The following is a 23,786-nucleotide window of genomic DNA, read 5'->3' on the forward strand; positions in this document are numbered from 1 at the left end:
TACTTAATAAAACAATCAAACGTAGTTTCAGTAGGTAAGCTTCAGAGGTCTTCAGTGACTGGTCAATAGATATAGTTCCAAGTAAATAATATGTGCAGTGAAAAGTCGATATATAGGTCTTATCGATAACATATTTACTGTAGTTTTATTGTAATAATAACAATTAAAACGATACTCAGATAAAAATAAAAGGAGGAAAGTAATTATTACAATACGATACTATGCCCTTTGTATTTAGAAGTAGTGTGATATACAGCATGTTCTAAAATGACAGCTGTCAAAAATCGAAAAAATTAAATCTTGCTTATGGTTTTGTGTAGTTAAAAAAATTTAAATGAAGATTCCTGCATTCGATTAAAAATCATTCGTTTATAACAAGCGGTTGGCACAGCTATAGCCAAGTGGTGCAGCAGATAAGAACAGTGGTCGACTTCCGTTACCAGCGATAGCGACCATTACAGTAAGGATAGAATAAGGACAAAACAATATTACAGATATTTCAATTCTAAGAAATATTCATTTCGAAGTAACAAATTTTATTTTAATTAATTCTCACTGACTTTAAAATTGTTAGCTTTTATTATTGTTGATAACACAGTTATTTGGAACTCGATTTAATTATTCGTTTGTATTGAAATAAGAACATTTTTCCACCAGTATTATTTACTATGCAATATAGAACCTATTTTAAATCATGCATTCTCTCCATTTTTTATCTGTGTCATTAATGTTGCCGTAAAAAAAACTCGCGTGACGTTCCCGCCTAAAATGACAGTTGTGCTAAGGCGTTGTAAGGTACAGCCTAATGAAAGGAACGCGCCCGCTCCTTCGAGACCACCACAAGGCGTGCCCTCGCATGACGACACACGACTCAAACATACTTAAATTACACGAAAAATTATGACAACATTCCCACTAAATATAAGACTGAAATATTTCCTTGGTATAGGTAGATATCTACTTAGTTTGCGGTGGCATTTATAATTGCCTACGTGACTAATTGAAGGTAACTTTAAGGTGGGTTTATTTATAATCGAGCCTCTCAATTTATCCTTCTTTTTCTGTGAAAATGATACATCGGCTAATTCTAGTTCAACTTACAATCGATCCTGAAATACCCTTTGTATGAAACAAGGGAGGCGAAGGGTGGAGTAATTAAAAAAGTTAATGGCGCATCGAAGACAAGATAAGGTCGGCCGTCGGAAGAAACCGCCACTTTTCTAATTACTCACTCATTAGCTGATGGATGGTACATTGCGTGTGCTACATCGACCGCTTACTTGTGTTTGCGGCAACGTGCGGCCTGCCTTCAGAGCCAATTGCAAGCCTACAGACCCACCGCTCAACGTGAATTACCGCGATTGATCGCATTGAGACGTACGTGAATGTAAGTTTAAAAAAATATCGTAACATATTAGACAAACTAGGCCACGGAACATCATTCGAATTATAAACCCCCTTCTACACGACTCACTCCTTGATCGCAGCGATAAGTAATACCGCGCCTTCGCGTGTTTTAATTATATTATTAACGACGATGGCCGGCGAAAGGCTAATATTTTATAATGGCTAGCGTATCGCAATGATATGTAAATATAATGCCGCGCCCTCTTCACCTATTACGTACGCTGTTGCGTGCGTGTGAACTTTAATTCGGAAGTAAAGACACGTTAGCGAGAATTTAGTACTAAGGTGTGACGTTCTTTTTGGGCCGCATATGGCTTTAGACGAATTCTTATGGTAAATAAACTCGCCTGCTAATGGGATTGGCGCTGAGTGGCCGGCGCTCCTAGCGACATGTACCTCACAAATGAAAACTTCTGACGTGTAATTAGCAGGTTTTTTGAAGGAAAACTACTCATAAGCTTCCTCGAAAGGGTCGTATTAATTACTGGAGGCGCTCGCATGAGCGTGGCGCGATATAAATGGCCGGCCACTTGGCGCCCTAGCCTCGCCGGGCCTTATTAAAAATGTTAACACGTAAATTAGACTCCACACGGGTGCAGTGTATTAGCCAACCAATTAAATTTTACAGTTTCTGTATACAATGCGGCGCGAGGAGCAAGCAAGGTGGGGGATGAATCAGTGACACTAACAGGCTCGTCTACACACCGCCTCATGTGCGGACTACACGCGTTTACTCGCGTTTACTTTAATTCTTTTTCCTTTACACTTTGATAACGTTTCAAGTATGTCAAAGCGTGTTTACGTTAAATAGCGCACCGATAAAATTGTACACTTAAGTTTTTTAATTACAACATTAAATATTGAACTAAATATGTACAGCCTCTGGCTGTTAACACGGTAAGTTAAAAAGGCATGTGGAAATTGCGACGTAAGGTTGGCAACATTTCCGTATCCCAGTGTAAGAGTCCTTACAGATGAGAGATTTAAATCTCAGTTTAAAATATTCGCTGCCGATAATCGCTATAAAATTTTTCGGTGGTTGATTCCATTTATTTTGCGTTCTAATTTCAAAACTTCAGTTTTTATTTGATGCTTCAAGTCTATTGCGCAGTATTTATTTACCGAAATATTTCGATGGTTACTTAAATGATATTTAAAGAGAATTTAATTAAGTATTGATGATATAATAAGCGTATGATTAGTGTGGGGTGAGCACACTTGACGTATGTACATTTTGCGCGGCGCGACCGCGCGGCCGTGTGTATGCGCTTAAAAGGTTTTTACCTCGGCTGGTCTAAGTGCACACCCTCATGCGACTAGTTGGATGTGTAAAAAGATTAATTGGAGTGTTGCCCGTGTTTCTAACAATTTACGACGCCTTCTCGGGGCGGGCCGGCCGCAGACCACTTCTGCGCAACTTAATTAAGCGAAATAACTTAAACGAGTCACCGTTGCTAATTAGTGCTATCGTCGCGCCGGCTAATTCTACGAGTGACTCTTTGTTTGCAAGCCCGCGCATTTCTTTGAGTTCGCGCGCCAAAAGAATTTGTCTTTGCATCGACTTTGAGTAAAGGATGTTTGTTTTGCCCCCCGGGAGAGTTTCTGTGAAGACTTTTGTGTTTGTTTGAACTTTTGCGGCGTTGATTTTAAATGAGCTGAAGACGTAAACATCGCCACTGGACTCGTTAGAAAAGATTCAATGTAATTGTTTTCAGAGTTATTTTCAGCTTTTAATTTGCATTTACATTTAAATAAATTATTTAAACCAACATCTCTTTTACGATACGAGGAAATTGCATCGCGTCTATTTTCCTCTTAGACATGAGCCTGCAGATTTACTAAGCCATAACACCTGAAATTCTGGCATAAAATAACTGGCTGGCAGACGAAGCAACTTCGGCACAACAACCTCTTTGGTAAGCTAAACATTAAAGAAAACAAATATAAAGGCGCGACACACGAGGCGACCGTCTAAAAGACACAAGGAGAGCTCTCGGGAACTAGAGCCGTCGAGATGTCCTACACGTCAACAAGTGGCCGGTCGTGTGTGCGGGCCTTACGTCTTCGAATGTCGAACGGTTTGAGAAATTGACGGCGGTTCGTAATTATTTATTTGAAATTCGAATTACAATGATTGCTAAGATTAAAAACCCGGTAAATGACTGCAAGAAAGTAATGACGCGCGAATGAAGTAGTGTAAAAGCTTAACCTACCACTGCTAATTTTTAAATTAGTCTAAAACTATAAACAAATCTTTTCAAATTGATTAGCTTATTATAATGTTATCGCGAAGTTTATCGATGACTTTTAGCCCCGTTTTGTTAAATCCTATTATAAAACAACACAAATCGCTTATTTCCACTGATTAGGTTTAATTAAAAAAAGTAGGTACTCTAATCAATGTGAAGTCAAAGTTAACGATAGCCTTTAGATAAGTTTAATTATGTGAAATCGATAATAATAATAATAAACGAAAAACAACACTCTAATGATTGTAAATTAAAGTTGACAAGAAATAAGTTTAGAGAGGAAGAACGTTTTACTTTTACCATTTTTGTACATTTTTGGTGGATTTGAAATTGGATTTGGAAGAGAAAGTACATAATTGACGTTATACTACTACATTACGTAGAGAGACAATTTGTCAAAAACTTCACTGAATAATGTTTCCAGGAAAACGTAATGACATTTCGCAATAAAAACTTTTTTTTGTCTTTTCATCTACATACCGCGTTATTATCATGAGCTATAGATCTCTAAAAATCATAGACATAATATTAGTAAACAGGACTGCGCATATAAACCCAAAAAACGAGCCGAGTGAAACAGTTAGTACGGAGGCTGTCTGTCCCTTTCTAATAGGGTGACTATGAGATTAAGCTATGTCAGACAAATCCGAATTTGCTAAGATTATTAAACACAGATTAGTATTGAAGTTTTAACTTACGCAGTTTGTGACCTTAAGATACTAATAAAGGCTTTTAATAATTAGCGGAAATTAGGAGTATAAAAGCAGGAAGATTCGAAGTGAAGACTGTTTTTTTTGTATTTCTACTTCATATATAGACTGCTGAGCCATTTATGTCGCCTTTCTTCATTTTTTGGGAAGCTATAACAATAGTACAACAGTTTTAAAATCCATCACCCATATTTTGACTCGTTACAAGAATTCATGGGCACCCTAGTTGTTTGGTTTACGAAAATGTTATTATTAGCTAACCTGTGGAACGATTTATTGCAACCACCATAGGATTCACTTTTGCAAGTAGAAACGCAACACTTTTTCACCATTTTAATAATTTAAATTGATTTAATACAAAAAAATATAAACAAAATTTTAAATGCTGATTACGCGCCAAGAATGTTCAGGGTTACAGCTAGAAAATAAAAAAAAAGCAAAATAAAAATTTATGTTGTTTATGTTTTAATAATAAATACGAATAAATTAATGCGATTGTTATTAATTTGTTGACTTACAATTGTTAAAATAAGATAAAAATATAAGTGATTCAATTGTTTTTTGGGAAGACAAAACTTTTGATCACAACATTTTTTTATGCTGGCAAGGTGTTAGAAAGAGACAAACAGCCTCCGTTCGAACTATCCCTCTCGGCTCGGATTTGCCTCTGTGTATTATGCAACCAATTTAGTACCTTATTGCGTTAGAATAGAGTTCATTTTCGTAAATATATATTTTGAGCGTGCGCAATCTTGTTTAGTAATATTATATCTATGCTAAAAATAGACTCCTTAATAATGTACCACTCTGTATACGACATTCGATATTCAAACTGAACTCAGAAAAGTTTAAACTTAGCCTAATCGATGTTGAAAAACATACGTCGGACACCTTAGTAATTGGCTTTCGTGCGATTATAGAACTACCCTCACCCCTTCAGCCTTTCAGAGATGTTTATCGCGAAGGAAATGGTCGTTTTCCGATGTCCACAATACGACCATTAAGGGGACAATGCTAATGGACTAACTTGTCCAAGTCGTGTGAGGAAGATTTTCCCCGGTAGCCATTTTGATTTTTATTTTTTTACAGTTATTTTTGGTCGCGATGGTCTTTTGAGTTGAGTCATCGGGGTTGACCGCTCATTTATGATTTGTATTCATTTACAATTTGTATGGAAATAAAAAACTCTTTAAAGTTTTTATGAAAAGGAATACTTATACCTACAAATATATAACAGAAACTGTAAGATTCATTTGCCAAGTACTTGAGTGGTTTTATGCCCATGAAAATACGAGCAACACCGTATCCAAATGCCAGTATTTACAATGTGCCATTTAATCCAATTCAGAAGACAACACAAGTATAACAAGTGACATTACAACAATAAGTGCGAACAAAACTATGTTATACAAACGCCGTTATCGAAGCTTTCACTCAGTATCGTTTATCTAACTTAGATAATGATAATACAAGCTTGAGATAGCAGCAGAAAGCTTTAATAATATAAAAGTCGATATATCAACAGTATCAAGTGTTTGGCATACATCGCGACAGTGCGCATATTCTGGGGGAACGAGTGTATTGCGATATCGAGTCGCGTGCTCGATATCGAAAATAGGACTCGATATGTTGATATAATTATATTGAATTTGATAATCAAATTTTGTAGTAAGTATTTATTGGTAATTTAGATTAATTATTAGGTACTTTTCTATGTGTTTTTTACGTAATTAAGTAATTTAGGTGCACCTGATGTTTAGGTACAGTAATGAAAGAGATTTTCAGTTTTATGAGCAGTTTTTCTTAACTTAATGAGAAAAATTATAACATTATTTATTAAGATTTTGTTTCAACATTAAGTTATAGTATCTACTATGGAGTTATTAACATAAAAATCCTAGAAAAAACGCAACATAAAATTACGAAACAAAAACTAGATAGGTACCAATCTAGATTCCTGAATCGAGTCGCGGGTAAGTGCGAAAGCGTTAAAATCGATACGAAGTCGAGTGAATCAGAATAATCAGATAGTGTGAAAGAAGGGGGGAAGGTGTTTATCATAGGAGCACGCCCTTATCATAGGACTTAGATAACACGAAAACATTTCGAGTTGAAATCAATACTGGGCGGACTTTTCCGTTACTTGTTAGTACCTATGTAAGTACTTGGTTCAATGATTTTCGTTGTGGTATTAAATTAGTATTTTTCCTTTGAATTCGCTTTCCTTTTATTTCTAAATAGTTGATTAGTTTACCGCTTTATATATTATTCAAGAACACGACGAAATATAAAAAAGATTTTTTAAATATCGATTTTCTGAATAAGCGTTTCTATAATTCCGTAGTTGATTTCTACAAAGTAAGGTAAACTTCCCCTACGGTTCGTAGAGTTTAAATATTATGCTATGTTTTCTATAATTTCCTTGGAAAAATAATCAACATGACATTGTCTTCGATCGATTTAAGAAAATTAAAGAGTAGAAGCGTCTGACCTTTATTTTCTTTTGTATTTTATTGCAATTTCTTCATTTTATATTCCGTAAGAAGACCTAGTCTATTATTACACAACTTTGTTTGTATTCTTACCTTTTAAAGTAAGGAAGAGATATAATTTTCTTTTTTTTAAGTGATAGGAAGTAGTTATAAAATCACGTTTAGTAAACTATTAAGTTATCAAAGTAAATGCCACTAAATTCCCTATTTGTTTACACTAACCCGTTTCAATTTTAGTTAGGGGGTGTCGCCCCTTTTACGAGAATTTCATAATTAGGAAATAGTGAATCAAAACCCTTTAGTCGCAAGGAAGATGGCGAAATTGGTATTAACCTATTAGATTTACCCTATTTCGAAGGAAATATAGAGTTTACGGAACGAGAGTAAAAAAAAAAATTGATAGTTGATTGATATTGGTGAGCTCCTCAAAAATGATTTAATAAGTGATTCGTATATCTATATCGATTAATAGGGACAAATATAATGTTCTATACCTATTGGTTATCAATAATATTAATAGTTTAAATACGAAATAAACGAACCGAAATATTTTTCATGTCGTTACGTCACTATGTCTGTCTAAAATGTATTAACCACAAGATTAAAATAGGGAACGGAAAACATTTTGAAAATAATCTAAAAGGATAGTGATATCACATTATTGGTTAACATTTACAACTAATTAAATGATATTTTTGGCCTGTTATGATGCATTGTTTAAAACTAACGGTATATTTACGAGGATAAGATTTTATCGAAATCATTTTGCTTTGCTTATTATTTAATGGGATAAAATAGTTTATCTATTAAGCCTTATTAATTTTATCCGAATATAGCTGTGTCTGATATGCTGTTACGGTAAGACTGAAAAAAAAAAACAATAAAACCTTCTTACACACCAAAGAGTTTGCATATCACAGAAAATTTTAAAAGAAGAACACTTACCGGAAATTGGAGAACCATTTGACCAGCTGCGCCGTGTTGTTCTTATTGAACTTGATGTCGGGGAAGTACATCTTCAGGACTGCGGAGCTTGGGTACCGCACCCAGAAGAACATCAGCTTCGCCTTGCGGAGGTGCATCGGCGTCAATGTTGAGGAGTACACGGGAGTTAAAGGAATTTTTGTCTAGATTTGTAAATGGAACACAGTGTCATGTTTTAAATATGGGATAAATAGTTTTTCTATGAGTGATTGATGGTCTTGGTTCAAATGAGTTTGTATACTAGTTTAAAAAGTTTTGAGACTATAGTAATATATCGATGATGAGTGGGTTTTTTACATTTTAGTTAAATAAATAGACTATATTTAATAATGACGTCAATGTTATAGAATCTTACAATTGTTTCCTAGTTTGTACGACTGACCACAAACTTAATAGATCAAAGTTTATATTATTATTTACTCAAACAATAGCTATGTCGTAATTGTTTACGAGTTGTTTTCCCTAAGAACAAGTCGAAGTAAAGTGAAGGCTATTCAGCTATTTCTAAACAGGCATATCTCTTAGGATTGTCCCTCAAAGATTTATAAAATCTGATTAGATCCCGGCTTGTCGTGGGCGCGCTATGAAGCACCACAAAGACTTAATCCGTTTGCATTTTCTAATCTTATAATGTGCCTTAGCCGTCTGCAGTTATGCGAGCTATTCCATGGATTATGTTTGTTTATACCGATTGATTTAAATGGTGGGAAGATCGCGATACTGTCAAGATTTTAGTCTACATAGATAAGTGATTGAGATGAGTAGTCATTTATTGGATTAGTTAAATTGGGGATTGACATATGTAGTTAACAAGATTCTTTGTGCTCCGGATTTTGTATGTGATTAGCAGCACAAGTGAACCAAAGAAAACTTAATGTTTACGTAATTTAATTCTACAGCTCATAAGTACGCGATAGGCCTGGGATCGTGGAAAACGTAGAAACCGCAGCATTTGTGAGGTTTCCTCAGTCGTAATAGCTAACCAGTAAGTAGGAAGTAGGCGGCGGCAGTCGTAAGGTTAAACACTACAGAAATAAGATATGAGTGGGCGTGTGCGGTGCCCGATCGGATCTACTCGAGTTACATCGGCGAGTTGACCTCAATCAGCGATACCTAGGAGAAAATGTTTGTTCTATTGAAAAGGATATAGTAGGCTGGACTCCGTCGTAGGGCAGGTCGGTGGAGTTGCAGTCGGAGTGCGGGTCCTGCGCGTCCATGAGCGGGTGGTGCGGCGCGCCCGCGTGGTGCGGCACGTTGGCGTGGTGGTGGCGCAGGTAGTCCGGCGAGGCGTGGTGCGCCAGCAGCGCGGGGTGCAGCAGCGCCGGCGCGTGCGGCAGCGGCGGCGACTCGCGCTCCGGGGCCGCCGGCGGCGACCGCGCCAGCCCGCCGCCCGCGCCGAAGAACGGCGAGTACGGTGAGAACACCTGGCTCTCGTGCAGCGCGGGGTTAGGGATGGCTACCGGCGTCGGCAGCCCCGCCATACCCCCGGGGTATGGCCGCGGCGACGGCGACTCGGGGAACTTGCTCTCCGGCGACTGGCCCACGCCTTCTCCCAGAATTCGGCTAACAGTTCTAGGCGTAATCCGCGTGTCTGTTACCTTATGCCGCTTTTTCTTAGGTGTGACGACTAGACTCAGGGCCTCGTTTTGTTCAGGGTTGGGTTCCCGGTCGAAGTGTCCATTCATGTACAGCTGTCCGAGCGGTTTCGGCGGCGTCTGGAACATGCCTGTGGGAGGCCGTATGTGAGCACCGTGGCCCGGCCCGCTCGCCTCGGCGTGCATCGAGAATGACGCGCCACTGGGCGCGCGGGGGCCGTTCATCTGGCTCATCATCATAGGGTTATGTGTCAGAAACGACGGGACGCCATTCGGCGCTCCCGGGTGATGGACGGGTTGGTTACCTGACATTTGCCCTGATGGCCTCTGCGGTGGCTTCGATGGCGGCGACTTTCTGTCGAGCATCTGCGTCGCTATCATGATGTCTTTGTTGAGCTGCTCGGCCGCCGCTGCCGCCGCCTCGGACTGCTTGCCCATGACACGTCGCTGATGCATGAAGCGCGTCACTATTGAGTCGATGAGGCTGGCGAGGGACGCTGTGATTTCACTTTTGAGCACTTCAGCTAATCCTTCAAGGTCCGCCCCTGAGACGGGGCCCACTGAGCCCGCATTGCTGCGGAGCGCATCTAATCGCTCGGCTAGCTCTGACGATAGCGGAGGCTTTGGCGTTGGCCCGAGTTGTCGCTGCTGCGGCGAGTGTTGATTAGATTGCGGCCTTTGTTGCTGCTTATTTTGTTGTTGTTGTTGTTGCTGCTGCTGCTGCTGCTGTTGTTCAGCGGCTTCCTTCATGCGCGCTTCTTGTTCTAGGAATAGCTTTTGACTAACATTAAGGTACATGGCGGCCGCATTGTTGAGGTGTTGGTGCGGATGCGGCGCGTGCATGTGCTCGGGCGGCAGGTGCGGCATCATCGGCAGCGCGCCGTTGAAGCCGGGCGGGAGGTGCGGGTGACCCACTGCGTGTGCGTGCATCTTAGCAGACATCATCTTGCTCATTACTTGCGACAGCATGTTGGGCGCGACACTGTTAGGTATAGGCGGAGGCACCTCCTTCGCGGGCGACGCGGGCTCAGACTTGGGTACAGGGTCATCGTTCTGTTCTACATCACTAGAAGCACCATCGTTGTCATTCGTCTCTGATTCTTGTCCCATACGATTACATAACTGCATGTATTTTTCTTGCATTTCTGCAAGTTGTTCTTGCATAGTCCTAAGTTGTGACTTTAGTGCATTCTTTTCTACTAACTTTCTTTCGATGGGCGGCGGTCTGTCAGCGTCGTCCTCCGACTCGTCGGAGACTGTCTGCGCGCTGCTGCCGTGGCTGGTGCCGTAGCGCTCGTGTGCGCCGTCGTGCTGCTGCGGGTGATACAGCTTCCGCTTCTTGCAGCCGTTCACCTGTGGCGGCTGCGGCGCGGGACTCGACCGCATTGTCGACACTATGTTCTCAACACGAGCACGTTTCACATCAAGCGGTCGCGGTGAAGAACGTTGAGCATCACTATCACGATCTTCAGGTTCAGACTTGGGCGCGAGCAGGGGCTCGGAGCCCTGCGAGGGATGCGTGGGCAGCGGAGAGGTTCGCGAGTCGCCGGCGCTGTCGAGCGCCAGCAGCGCGTCGTCCAAGTCTGGTCGCGAGTCCCGGGACTGCGGTCGCTCCGGAGACATCTTGAGTTTAGGCTCATCGTTGTTGTTGTTCGCGAGCACATTGTTATTGTCCGGGGAAAGGCGCAGGAGTTCCTTCTTGCGGCTCTGTAGGATATCGCGCAGCACTCGGTGCGCGATATCGCCGCCTGAGGCTTCGTCCCCAGCGTCTTCCTGCTTGGGCGTTCGCCCAAGGAGTTCGTTGATCATCTCGGCCGGTGGGTAGCCCGGGCCGAAGAGGCCGAAGTGTTGGCGGCCCTCGAAGATGGCGCCGTAAAGTCCGCCGCTCATGTGTGCGGCGCGCGCGGGCGCGAGTCCGTTCGTCGTGAGAGTCGAGTAAGAATTGCGCGGCTCACCGGCGTCCACGCGCTGTCTGGCGCGCTTCTGTTTCCTAAGCAGTTTATCCGAGTAGGGAGAATCGGCCTCCTCTTCCGATGACATCATAGGCAAGACGGGCCACGATTGGCCGATCGGCGGGCGGCGGGTAGAACCCCACCGCGCTACTCGCGCCGCATTGCCCGCTCTGCAACAGGAGGGGGAAGCGTCAGAGCACACCTGCCCGTGCGCGCGGCCGCCGGCGCGTGCGCCTGCTGCCGTGCTTACGAGACGATGCATTATGACGACAACAATAAAGAACATGCATTCTTATTAAATACTAGCAAACTTCCGAATAATTTTGCAAGTAGAGCTTATTCTATAAACAAAATAATTTATGAATATTTCTTATTCAGTAAACATCCAATACAAACCAGCCAAACTTAATTTTATTTTCTATTCAGTTAGGTAGCAACGTAGATATTATCAAGAAATCGATCACCTATTATTGGGCAGCTAGACATTGATACCGAACTAAAAGTTCGGAGCTATCATACGAATATCTGGATAATTTCTCGTAATGACTGGTGGTAAAACAAAATCACATAGTATTAGAAAGTATAAGGAAAGTGCGATGGGGTTGGAGATAAAACACGAATAATAAAAATGGTTGAATATCACTAGCATTTGTAGGTGGACTGGATATGAATGTTTATAAGCAATTGAGAATAATTAGTGAGGAAGATCGATACGCGGAGGATAGTCTGCTAAGTTTTGTTTTGTTTTGCTGGTGGCTTGCTATTGGCTGAATAGACTGGGTATAGAGTAGGTATAATAACTGTACGTGTGTTTGTAATGACACGCTGGACGTACATGATGGCATTAATTTCTTCTGGAGCGTGACTCCGTGCGCGGATCACAATGAAGCTGAAAATGTTAGGAATAATTCTGAGAGACACATGTTTGTGTGAATCCATTGTTTGTACGATACGTGTTTTGTTTAGTATTTTGCTTTATACTCATTGCTTGTGAATTTGCTAAGTTTTTTTTTATGTCAAATTCAATGTTAAACAAAAATCTTATAAGATTGGGCATTGACACAAAAAATGTCTTACCAGAAAATTGTCTTTCAAGATCTTAATTTTCAAATGGAATTTCTTAACGATTTATTAGGACACTAAGTATTTATCGACATGATATTTATTTACATTGTACGATTTTTTTTTTCATATAAATGGGCTCTGAAAATTGTAAATATTTTCTAAAACTTTTGTCAGTCTTAAGTATCATTCCAATTTCAAACATCTACAAATCTACTGCCAATATTTTTCTTATGCACCAAAGAGTTAACATACTCATGGAGCCAGCCTTCTCCTACATCCGGCAGCAAATTGCTATTCACAATGAGATGGTATCAATAGCGGATGACTTCCGATGTTGGCGTGACCGGCCACTTGCGACCGGCGTCACGGCTCGCCTGCTTGTGTCGCTGGTGAATGGAGAAGTCAGGATATGTGGGATCTTTCTAGGTGACCAAGAAAATTGATTGTTTATTGTCACATTAAAAGTCAAAGACCATTTGGTTTATTTCAAATAGTCTTTGCAGAATCTTATGAAAAGTCACACCAGTTGTATGGTTCCAAAAAGTTGATCTCATGGATAAGAGCCGGCAAGAAACTTTTTCTAAATACATTACATGAAGGTCTCTTTTTTATTCTCAAGGCATAATATATAGGTGATTGAAAACTAATATACTGAAACTGTTAGTAAATAAATGTATAACTATTGAAGTTTCATGTAATGTTGCGGTATTATACAGAATTAAAATTAATTGCACTATTGTATCCTAAATTAGGAATATTTATTGCCATTTGGAATTTTATCATTAAATATTATGTGTTTTCCTGATGGGATCTTACAGTTAACTGATGTAAATATGAGCTTATTTTTCATTATTTTCTTTTAACTTTTTTTTTTTAAATCTTATTAGAAATTTCCCAAATCGCCCTAAACTACAGAACAGTCAGTAACATCGGTCCATCTCAACATGAGAGCACACAACAACATTTTTCATGTGTTGTCTATTCGGCTACAGAACATTTCCAATTAGACCTTACCTATGTAGAGCGTATTGTGTTCTACATAATGAAACAAAGTACCAGCGAGCCAGTCTGTGACAATACGAGCTCTATACTTTATCTCTATGTTATTTTGAAGGACTTTTATACATAGTTTTGTATGAAGGATATCTTATTATGACTTTGTTTTTATGGGGTTTCTTGTCGGGTCTTCTCTATGAGACCAACACTTTGGAACTCTGCAATTAGTTTGACATTTCGAAAGAGCTTTCAAAGTCCTATTTCAAATAAAAAAATTGACTTTAACTCTATGAGATTTTTTTGATGGTACAGCTAAGACAGTCGATCCTTATAAGATTTGACTTGGGAATTTCTTTGACACTAACATCGCGATTTAGATGACCTTTTTATCATTGAAACGGTATTTTTCAGTAGGTATAGTTACAAAAGAATATTCCAGAACAAACGAACGAACAACATCCTGTATGATACATCATCTGCTAACATTAGATCGAGTCGCCTGCGCATATATCATTACGAACTCTTTTGGGCATTGTGGCGCGCGTAATTTGCCGCCATTTTTGTACGATTTCCATACAAGAGATTGCGAGATGTATACAGTCAACCATCCAAGTCCTGCCTTGCCTAAACAGGGCAATTTTGAACTCTATGTTGTTGCTAATAAAGGTGGGTTTTCTTTGTTAACTTAGTATATTATGTGGTAAGGTGTAAACAGTGAGTCGCTGGACCATCTCGAAATTGTTCCGGTACTTCCTGCTCTTTATAATTGTTTCACATTGTATGGTTTATAGGAGGTCGATATACTTTGTGGGAAGATAAAATGATTGTGAAAATAAATTGTGAAAACTTTAGTTTTTGTTTTGTTTGGTGTTTTTTGGTTACGGACTGATGAGCTGTGGTTGAACTATGTGACTCAAAAGTTTCTATTTTATGGTTCGCTATTATGACCTTTGTATACCACGACATAAGACTTATAACAGCATAAATTACGAACCATCTTCAGTAGCTTCTTACATCATCGCAAATGAAATTCAACCCCTATTTTGTCCCAAAAGAACCCCAAATTGGGACCACAAACTACCAAACTACATCCCTACATTGGAACCGATTCTGGTGTGTACCTCTATAAAACAATTAAGGTAATTAACCTCATGAATAAGCAATGTGCCGTCAAATGCGATCGGTTGCACTATGGTTGCTCTGACCCATAGTTTGGCGCGAATGGGATTTGAATATCGAATGCTGGGGTTCAGATATTGTTTTGTTTTGTGATGTTAAAGGAAAAGTCTGTGAAAAGAGGTTTTAATAAGTTTTGTATTTTTCTGGAGATAAAGAAGGTTTGAAATTGAGAAAAAAATACGCAGAACGAATAACTTTTGCTTTCGAATACCTTTTTGAAGAAAGGCAAATTTTAGGATCTGAGCATAAATAAGCTAACAAACTTTCTTACCTATACTGATGTTTTCTTACATCATAAGTCGATCGAAATTATTATAATTAATTGATGCGACAGATTTAAAGACTGAAACTATGCAAACCATCTTTATACGAATTTTCTCAGCCATGTCAAGACGAAAAACCTTTTTCTTTTTACATGCAAAAAAACTGTTTCCTAGTACAATATACTGTCTTAAAAGGCCATGTTTCTTAGTACTGCGTGAACGAGACGAGCACAGGCGAGACCTGTTGATTTCAGGCGTAGGGGTGCGCGCTAGGGACGATCCAGATGGAATGTCGATAATGTCGACTATCGATATGCTGTGTGAATTACTCGCGTGTGTTGCGAAAGAGAATTTTGTTGTGTTGGTGTTGGGATACTGCGTGCTGTTGTGTTGTGAAGGGAAGTTTTAATTTAAGTTTCGAAGGTATAGCCTTCGGCTAAATGGATCGGCTAGCGTGATAGTGCTAGTCATTAGTCTGTTATAGCTAGTTTAGATTTTGGTTTTCATTGTGCATGAATAATTCTCAAGAAGTTTCATGTTTGTAAGATTTTTGAATGTTATCAACCAGAAATTTGTTGAAAAATATTAAATAGGTATAACTTTCGGCTAGAAAATTCATAAAGTTGATCGACTATTAGAGACATTTCAATATAGGTACCTACTCTACTTGCGATCATTAAAATGATCAGAGCATCAAGCAAACATTGCTATGCACTAATTTTGGCGTCCCACGTGAAAATTCCGATGACATTCCGACGTTCCATATCGATAGTTCCCCAACACTAGTGCCGCAACCCGGGCGTGCTTAATTTGGCGTGACCCGACGTCGTCTAATTTTTACGGAAACGTTTCCTTTTCCTACACTCGCGGAACGACCCACAGGAAAGTACTTGACATAAGTAAGGAGAATTTTTATATTTATAGTTTATACCAATACATATATTGTAAAGTTGGATAGTGTGTGCGTTTTTTTAAATGATTAACGTCCCCACTCAGAGACATTTAATGGCTTACTTAAGTCATTCCTTAGTGAAGGATTTGTATGACATTCCGTCACTAAGGAGTGACTTAAGTAATCATTAAATGTCTCTGAGTGGGGAGGTAAATCTCTGAAACTATTGGTCCGATTTAAGAAATGATTTCAGTGCTAGATAGACTTTTTATTGAGCAAGGCTTTGGGCCACTTTTTATTTGGATATATAAAATAGTTCTTAAATGTGGGCAAAATCAAAAGAACGAGCTAGTATTATAATGTAAACGTATTATATAAATGTAAGGTATGGGTATTTTCTCGAAAGTAAAATCCAATATTATTAGCAACCGAAACCAAGTTAAGCAGTTTAATGGAAAATGTATTTTAAGTGTAATCCTGTTTCTGAAAATGGTGAACAATGCTTTTTCGACATTTTAATACTGTTATCGTTATCGATCTTTTTATGGACAAGGCCATCCTTGTTCAAAAGATTTTAAGATTTTCTTTCCGAAATTCTAGGATCTTTTATTTTGTTGTAGGAGTTGATATTCAAAATTAATATAAAAAAGGTGTATGATTCATAGAAAGACCGTAAACTTAGGGCTTTCTATAGGTATTAATTTTACAGTCACCTACCGTGTGGTTCCTTTAGGACCTAAAGTTTTGCTAAGTTTGTTCTGCAATTTGTGCAGTTATTTTTCAAAAAACTAGAATTGCAGGCTAATATCTCTAGCTAGAATTTCTTGATATTTATTACCTAGTATAAAACGAAACACGGGCCTATTTAATATCTCATTCTAAGTTCAACTTATATAATTCCCAAGAAAAACACCCTAAATTCCCATACACATGAACGGAAAAATAAGTACGAAAATAAAAATAATTATCATCGATAAGATCATGGTACCATATGGCACGGTACCATGGGGTTGTATGGGAATGCGTGGGAACTACCCTTTGCAATTACATATTTATCTTTTGTTCACCTTATTTCAACGGTGACTTATGGTCAATTGACCATATGGTCCCGTCACGCCATGGTGGTAGAACAAGGAATTGTAAGTACAAGATAATATTGGTAATGTTTTATGCATATGTTGGGATAACGGTTTTAATTAGAAAATAGTCACTGGTCGCAAGTTTTCCAAAAATAGTCGCAAGTATCAGAAAATCTGAATAATATTTAACGATGGCTTGGGTCAGGATTATGAAGTATCAAAATATTCGTTTCCATATAAATTGTAATTTTCTTCAAGTTTTATAAATTCTTGTTTATGCAACATATTCGTCGGTTTTTCTACCAGATCCGAAGTACAAGATTTGCTATAAGTATTGTCGGTTTTCAGAGGACGTTACATTTTAATTTCGAATGTCCTTCAAAACTAAAAGGTATAAATATAAATTTTAAATGTTTCTCTGTACCCAATTATATTATTATATTTATCGACTATACCACAATTGAAATTACTAAAGATACGGTTATCACACTCCACAATCACTTTGACAATTTAAATTTTAATACACCCAGTGTTGCAAGCCTGAAGGCTGCGGATGACAAGACATGCGAGGTACATGAAATAGGTCGAATAGTCGCGTGTTGACAGTGATTTGTACCCATATTTACTAATAATTACACATATAATGTCCGTCCGTCTGTTTAGTGCCATGATCTGTTTGTTAAATTTACTGATAACGAATATATTGGGACGTTAGGAATGTATTTGTTATGAGACTGATCTAGTTTGTGGGAGTAAGGGTGTTCTATTTTGGTTCTGGCTGTTTTTCCGTAAATTACAAGTCCTTATGAAACAGACTAGCAATAATTGGGAAAAAGATATGGCAATTCAATTATAGTCCTATTGAAATCATTTATCCTTATCTACTGTTACTAAAATATGAGTTAGAAATAATACCTACCTACAGTTAAACGTATATTCCTCATTTAAAACTATGACAAATAAGTACGAGCATCGTTCGATGAACTTTTGAACACGTTCCATTCTAGAACCCATTCGTAATTCGAAATAAATTTAGAGATGCGAAGACCGATATCGACGTTGGAAGACAAAAAACAAAATATCTACGATAAAACGTGTCCAGTAAAGGGTGGAAGTAGAGCAATCAGTATGCATAAGTTATAAGCATGGATAGCGTGCCTCCTAGCCCATTACTGTGCTTCTATGAAAAAGGACATTTCAGCTTATCGGTGGATATCACGAGAATAAAAACCGAGCGATAAGATCGCGCTGAGGGCTGCGAGGTGGCGTTGTCGATAACTTTGTAAGGTCGTCGTTAAAGGGTAGGTTATTGAAATATGTCGATAGTGTTTTAGTATGGTGATATTTCATATTATCGAGAATTTTGAAGGCCAAAGTTTATAACACCTAATATTATGCGGTAAGATTACCTACCACTGCTAACCAATGACCAAATACCATTCAAAACATATGCGGTCTGCCAGGGCTGCGGGTTGTTCGAAAGAGATACCGCAGCCCTGGCACATGAAAGGCCTACGACGGAACACGACGGTTTTTAGTCAGTAAGAGTCTAACACTCCGTCACCGCTGCTAACCCACAGCGGGACGGGTCATTTCATGATTTTTGACGTCGTTAAAAAAAAAAAAAACATATGCGGTGGGTATTATTTTTAACCGAAATATATCCAAAATTAATTTATACCTACCCAGAATATTCGGAATCGAGTAGTCCTGACCAACTTGATTTCCAAATGTTGACACTGAGACCATACTTTAGTATCTGTAATTTTATCGATAAAATCCTTTAACGTCGACAAAAAACTATCGACGTACCCCATCCCTTTACCAGTGTGTTGGAAGACAGGCACTTATTAGTCGTCATTATCTACGTCGGTATCGCTGTGACATATGGCTAATATCGGACACGAGCGGTAGAACATGCGAGAGGGCCACGCTACTTCCAATATGAAAATATGCTTTAATTACTTATTTGTACTGCAGAACATGGATAGTCATACTGGTCATATCTTCGAATGGTTTGGCGCAGTGCTGTTAAAAAATGCAATCACTACCTTTTCGTTATCATGCTGTAGGTAGATAATATAATACAGTAGGTACCTACACTCTATTTGAGAAGGAACCTAACTATAGTAAACAATCTTGGTGGGAGTTAAAGAGTTGCCTATAATACCATTAGGAGAACAACTCGAATTTTAGATTTTAGATTAGTCTCTTTCTGTATTTATCGAGCCTAAAAAGTCACTTTTTTCCACCAAAAATATAATCCTACTGTGTTATGTAGATAGAGGACGAAGTTTTTCATGCTTGATACAAGACCTGATGACTAAATCATCATCTGCCTAGCCTTTTCGGTGTATGATTCGGTCGGCTTTCAGTCTATCCGGATGATGACAAAATACAAGAAAAATGTATGAAAAAAGTTGGGTGAAGAAAATACACATACCTAAAGACGTAATGGGCAATGGCAATCTTATATTGTAGTCCTATATTCAGGAACATACTCCAATGTTTAAATGTATGTATTTACAGGCTTCTCCCATAAAGAAATATATTCCTAGAAAGGTATTCACGTTACAAAGGTTCCGCTTTATATTTATCCTGTAGACATGCTATTTATATGCCTACCTTCATGGTACTAAGGAAAAGGTTTTATATAAATGATAAATAAGTGATGTTTCGTTAGTATTCTAAAACCACAGAAAGTCATACCTTACAAACTTTTTTTATTTTCTTGGCTTGGTTACGTAACTTTTGAGATAAAAGTTACGTGTATCATTTTCCTCCTCATTTCAAAGTAATAGATTTTATTAATCCAAAATGTAGCTATAATTTTTCTTCTACTACAGAACTAAGTAAATATTCTCCTTTAAAATGACCAAATCTAAAATCGTTATATCCTAATCCAAAACAATGTTACGTTCGATTCAGAACATTTGATAATGGATTTTAAAATTCGAATCGTCATCATTAAAATAGCTGGCACATTGCAATAATACAACTCATTTCAAATAAAAAAAAAACATAAACCAGCTTTATCTCCGTAATCGATAACTAAACCATAAACTAAGATTCCAAATTCCATTTATAACATTTGAATATCGAACAGTATTGTAATTTGAAACACATGAAAATGGGTTACGCCTGTCCAGTGTTGCCAGTTACATTAATAGATTGCGAAACACGACATGGTATGCCTCACACTCACACTTCTTATCGTTTTGTCCGTCTGTCCTGCACAGAAAAATGATAAAACATATCTGGTTACAATTTTATAATGAGCTGGTTAAATTATGGGCTGTAGCGATTTAGACTTCAAGATTTGGGGCTAGCTTCCGATTTTCAGAGCGAAAAAATACTGAAATATAGATTTAATAGTGTAGTTATGCGTGCTCGTTCTTATTCAATTTACAGGTTTGGAACTAGCCGAGATTCATGCAAAAATAATAATGGCATAGGCATATCATTACCCCCTAACATTGCTTCAAAGCGCTTCCAAAGCAGTCATTATACCAAGTTACTCATCCCAAGACATATCTTTCGCTTTTTTCTCACGCAGAGTTAGAATTTTTGTACCTACGAAGAATATGCAATGTTCCTCATCGTTCCCGCTGTCGCTATTCGCTCATGCTTCAACCCGTCACGTGGCCGACACTGGACAGTAACTGAGTACCACATCTGGTCGTGGTTTCTTATCAAACAGAAACACCAGTTATTGTGTTTTGAAGGAAAACATTGGATATTATCGCGTGCACCATTATACATACATCCGTACTTAAGTTTTTATACTGTCATTCGGGCTCTGATATTTTTTATTTTATGTTCCTTGTAGGCAGGCATTGTTTTTTTCAAGTTTCCTGCAGATAAAACTAGTTAGTTGCAGTCTCTTGGGACGTAATAAAGTCATAAGTCATAACTTGTTTATTTGTTTTGGAGTTCTAATGTCGTTATTAACATAAACAGGTCTTTTTTTTTGTGAAAAAGGCAACTTTCATGGCTGTTTACACAAGTCATTAACTCAAGAAGAGAGTTCGATTGACAGTTCATCTTCTCAAAACCACCGTCCTATGCAAACAACGTCTATTATCCCAGCATATGCTACACTGCAGTAAAATATGATGGCGCGAAGCACAGAGCTCGTCTATCAATTACTTTAATAGAGACATCCTAGCACCGCGACGGGCCGTCACAACACAACCCATTACCTTATATAACCACTTGTACTTAGGGCACTACTTCCACTGTCATCGGAATTATAGCTTCCTCTCGTAGGGCTGATACTTAAAAAAAATTGTTATTCTATATGGAAAGGTATATGGGAACGATAGAATAAAGTTGGGATCTTGAGAGAACAAGTCGGATTTTCTCTAGTTAAATCAAGGTTCCGTAGGTTATTGGCGCAAAAAAATGGACTCTCAAGGTGACTTATCAAGCCACTTATTTTTGGATTTTCGTTAAATTTAAGATTTTCCAGTAATTAGCATTTCAATAACTCTGTTCCCAAACGTTGCATGGAAAAAGTGGGACATTATTAATTATTTTAAACAAATGAGCTCGTAAAACTATCAAAGTAACAATATTAGCCCAAAATGATCTCAGATGGCTTTACGTTACACTGTAAATCTTACTCTGATAAAAGGACTGAAAAAAATCAACTGTAGCTCAATCAATATTTTTCAGAAATATATTTTTGGTATTTTAATTAGCCCTTGTTTTTATTTAGTTTGTGGCCGAAATACATTATTTGAAACAAGGGTTATTAAATAATAAAAGATCAAGAGCTAGCCCTGGTCCATCCGTTGTGCATCACCCGCGCAGCTGAGATTGACTGGAGTTCCGCACCAAGCGGAGCGCGTGCAAGATTGTTTCCTCGTTAGCTCGACAATTGAACGGGGGTTCCGTTCCTTGTTCGCGGAACCCCAACTCGTTGCTACAATCTATGAGTACTGTAGTCACTTGTTTGGTAAGCTTTCAACTTTACTATTGAGTTAAGGTTTTTAACTATTCACAAAATGGGTCGAAAACATAATATTTAATTTTTTTTTGTAATACATAAAAGTACATAATACAATATAAATAATTAAAAACGTAATTGGATATTCAAAAAAATAAATATATAGGTATTCAGTAATAATGAAGGATTTTTTAACGATTCCAAAAATAATATTTTAGCAGGTTGAAATGACGGGTTTTTTAACGATTCCAAAAATGGATCTTGAGCAATTATATTTAGACAGGACAGTGTGTCAATAAAATTATTATTTCATCCATTTTCCTTCAAGGAATTTCATAATCTGCGTGTATTGAACTTGGAATACCCTTCCTATTACATAAACATGGGTTACTAGTCCTTTTCCTTCGGTTTACTCGCTTTCCGTGGGCAGGCCCGCCGTAAGCGGGCGTGCAGCGCGTGCACAGCACGCGGGCGGCACGTCCTAGGGGGCGGCAAATCTAGCGAGTTATCACGTAATATTTAAAAAATACAATATCTTTTTACTAATGATTTGATTTCAATATTTCCGAACACAGCAATAGCGCTAAGAATATTACTTACACTGCCGGTTTCAGTTAGGAACATCTGTTGAAAGGACATTTTCAAAATTAAAGATTCTTAAAAACGATTTAAGATCAACCAGTGGCGTAGCGTGGGGAAAATGCTATTTAGGGGGCGGCAAAATTAAACCAATAAAATTTCAGAAAAAGCCGCCCTAGCTTTGGTCGTCTCCTATCAATTTTGACTGTTTCACCCTTTGCATCCCCAAAAAAATTCGCGCTCGCTGCGCTCGCGGCTCCATGTCAGATGTCGCATTTTGTCTTTGTTTAATTGTTGAGGCATTCAATTCCGAAAAAACATTTTTCGCGCACGTCCGTTATGGCTTTTTATGATAATATGTTTACTTCATGAAAACTCTAAGGAAAAAATCGCGCTCGCTTCGCTCGCGGCTTTTGCACTTCACTTCTGTGCATATCTTACTTTTTGACTTTGCTTTGTTAATTTACAGTGGTTTTTATTTGTTTTGTGTCCTTAGACTAAAAAATTTTCGAGCTCGCTCCGCTCGCGCTTCCTTACATATGACATGTGCCTAATAAGTTTTCAACGGGAAACCCACCAAATAACATATTTTACTGACTTTAAACATTGTTATAGATATTTAAGTGCGTTAGTTTAAGTTAATCACAATCTTTCAATACATAGGGGTAATACACTTGGGTAATGATTGCACTGCATTGATGCCCTAAGCAATTGCTTAGTTTGCTTATGGGCTAACCCAGGACTGCTTAGGTTACTCTGAACATTTCAAGTAAATAAAAAGTTATGTGTAATGTATGTTATGTATTGCAATAGTTATTTATCCAAAAGTAGGTGGGTTTTCTGCAATCAGAGCGGTGCATGTACATATTTTTTTCTGTTGGACAAGTAAGACGGATATGAATTGGCGGGGGGGGGGTCCGGACCCCCTGGATCCGCTCCCCCCCCACTTATATATTTTTTGTCAAAACGTATGTAGTCGTAGGGCGGCATAATCAGTTTTGCACGCGGGCGAACAAACAGCTAGCGGCGGGCCTGTCCGTGGGAACTACTGCCCGTACAGGGATGAAATGAATGTTGAAAAGACTGTAGCTTTTCAACAGCGAAAGAATTTTTCAAAATGGCTCAATAGCTTCGGTGCCTTTAGTCATCTTTATATATTAGTATAGAAAGACTCGTAACATGGTAACATACTTGTAATATGAAACTATCACGTGATAAAAACTGCACACAACGTGACTTACCTACCTCAAAGGTTGGTAGTTAAACAATTTTATACATACGTATTGTTATGTATTACACTTTTAAGGAAACTGGGGAATATCTAACGATATTTGGTAAAACCCTGAGTTGAATTTAAGGAAGATATCATTCTATTGTGGAGTTCGTGAAGTCT

At 38.4% G+C, this 23,786-nt stretch overlaps 1 protein-coding gene across 4 annotated transcripts in view; it reads right to left on the reverse strand.

Annotated features, from left to right (window-relative positions):
• The window catches only part of LOC124640079 (homeobox protein prospero), a 116,709-nt gene that overhangs the window by 9,588 nt on the left and 83,335 nt on the right, over positions 1-23,786 (reverse strand). For 3 of the 4 annotated variants that reach the window (XM_047177697.1, XM_047177696.1, XM_047177694.1), the window contains exons 4-5: positions 8,991-11,559; positions 7,804-7,958 (exon numbers count right to left, since the gene is read on the reverse strand). In XM_047177697.1, the coding sequence (XP_047033653.1) occupies positions 7,804-7,958; positions 8,991-11,480 (2,645 nt within the window). In that variant the 5' untranslated portion in view covers positions 11,481-11,559. The remainder of the gene's footprint in view (positions 1-7,803; positions 7,959-8,990; positions 11,560-23,786) is intronic. The other variant, XM_047177698.1, reaches the window with a different exon arrangement.

The sequence above is a fragment of the Helicoverpa zea genome, chromosome 20 (assembly GCF_022581195.2).
Source record: "Helicoverpa zea isolate HzStark_Cry1AcR chromosome 20, ilHelZeax1.1, whole genome shotgun sequence".
Taxonomy (NCBI): Eukaryota; Metazoa; Arthropoda; class Insecta; order Lepidoptera; family Noctuidae; genus Helicoverpa; species Helicoverpa zea.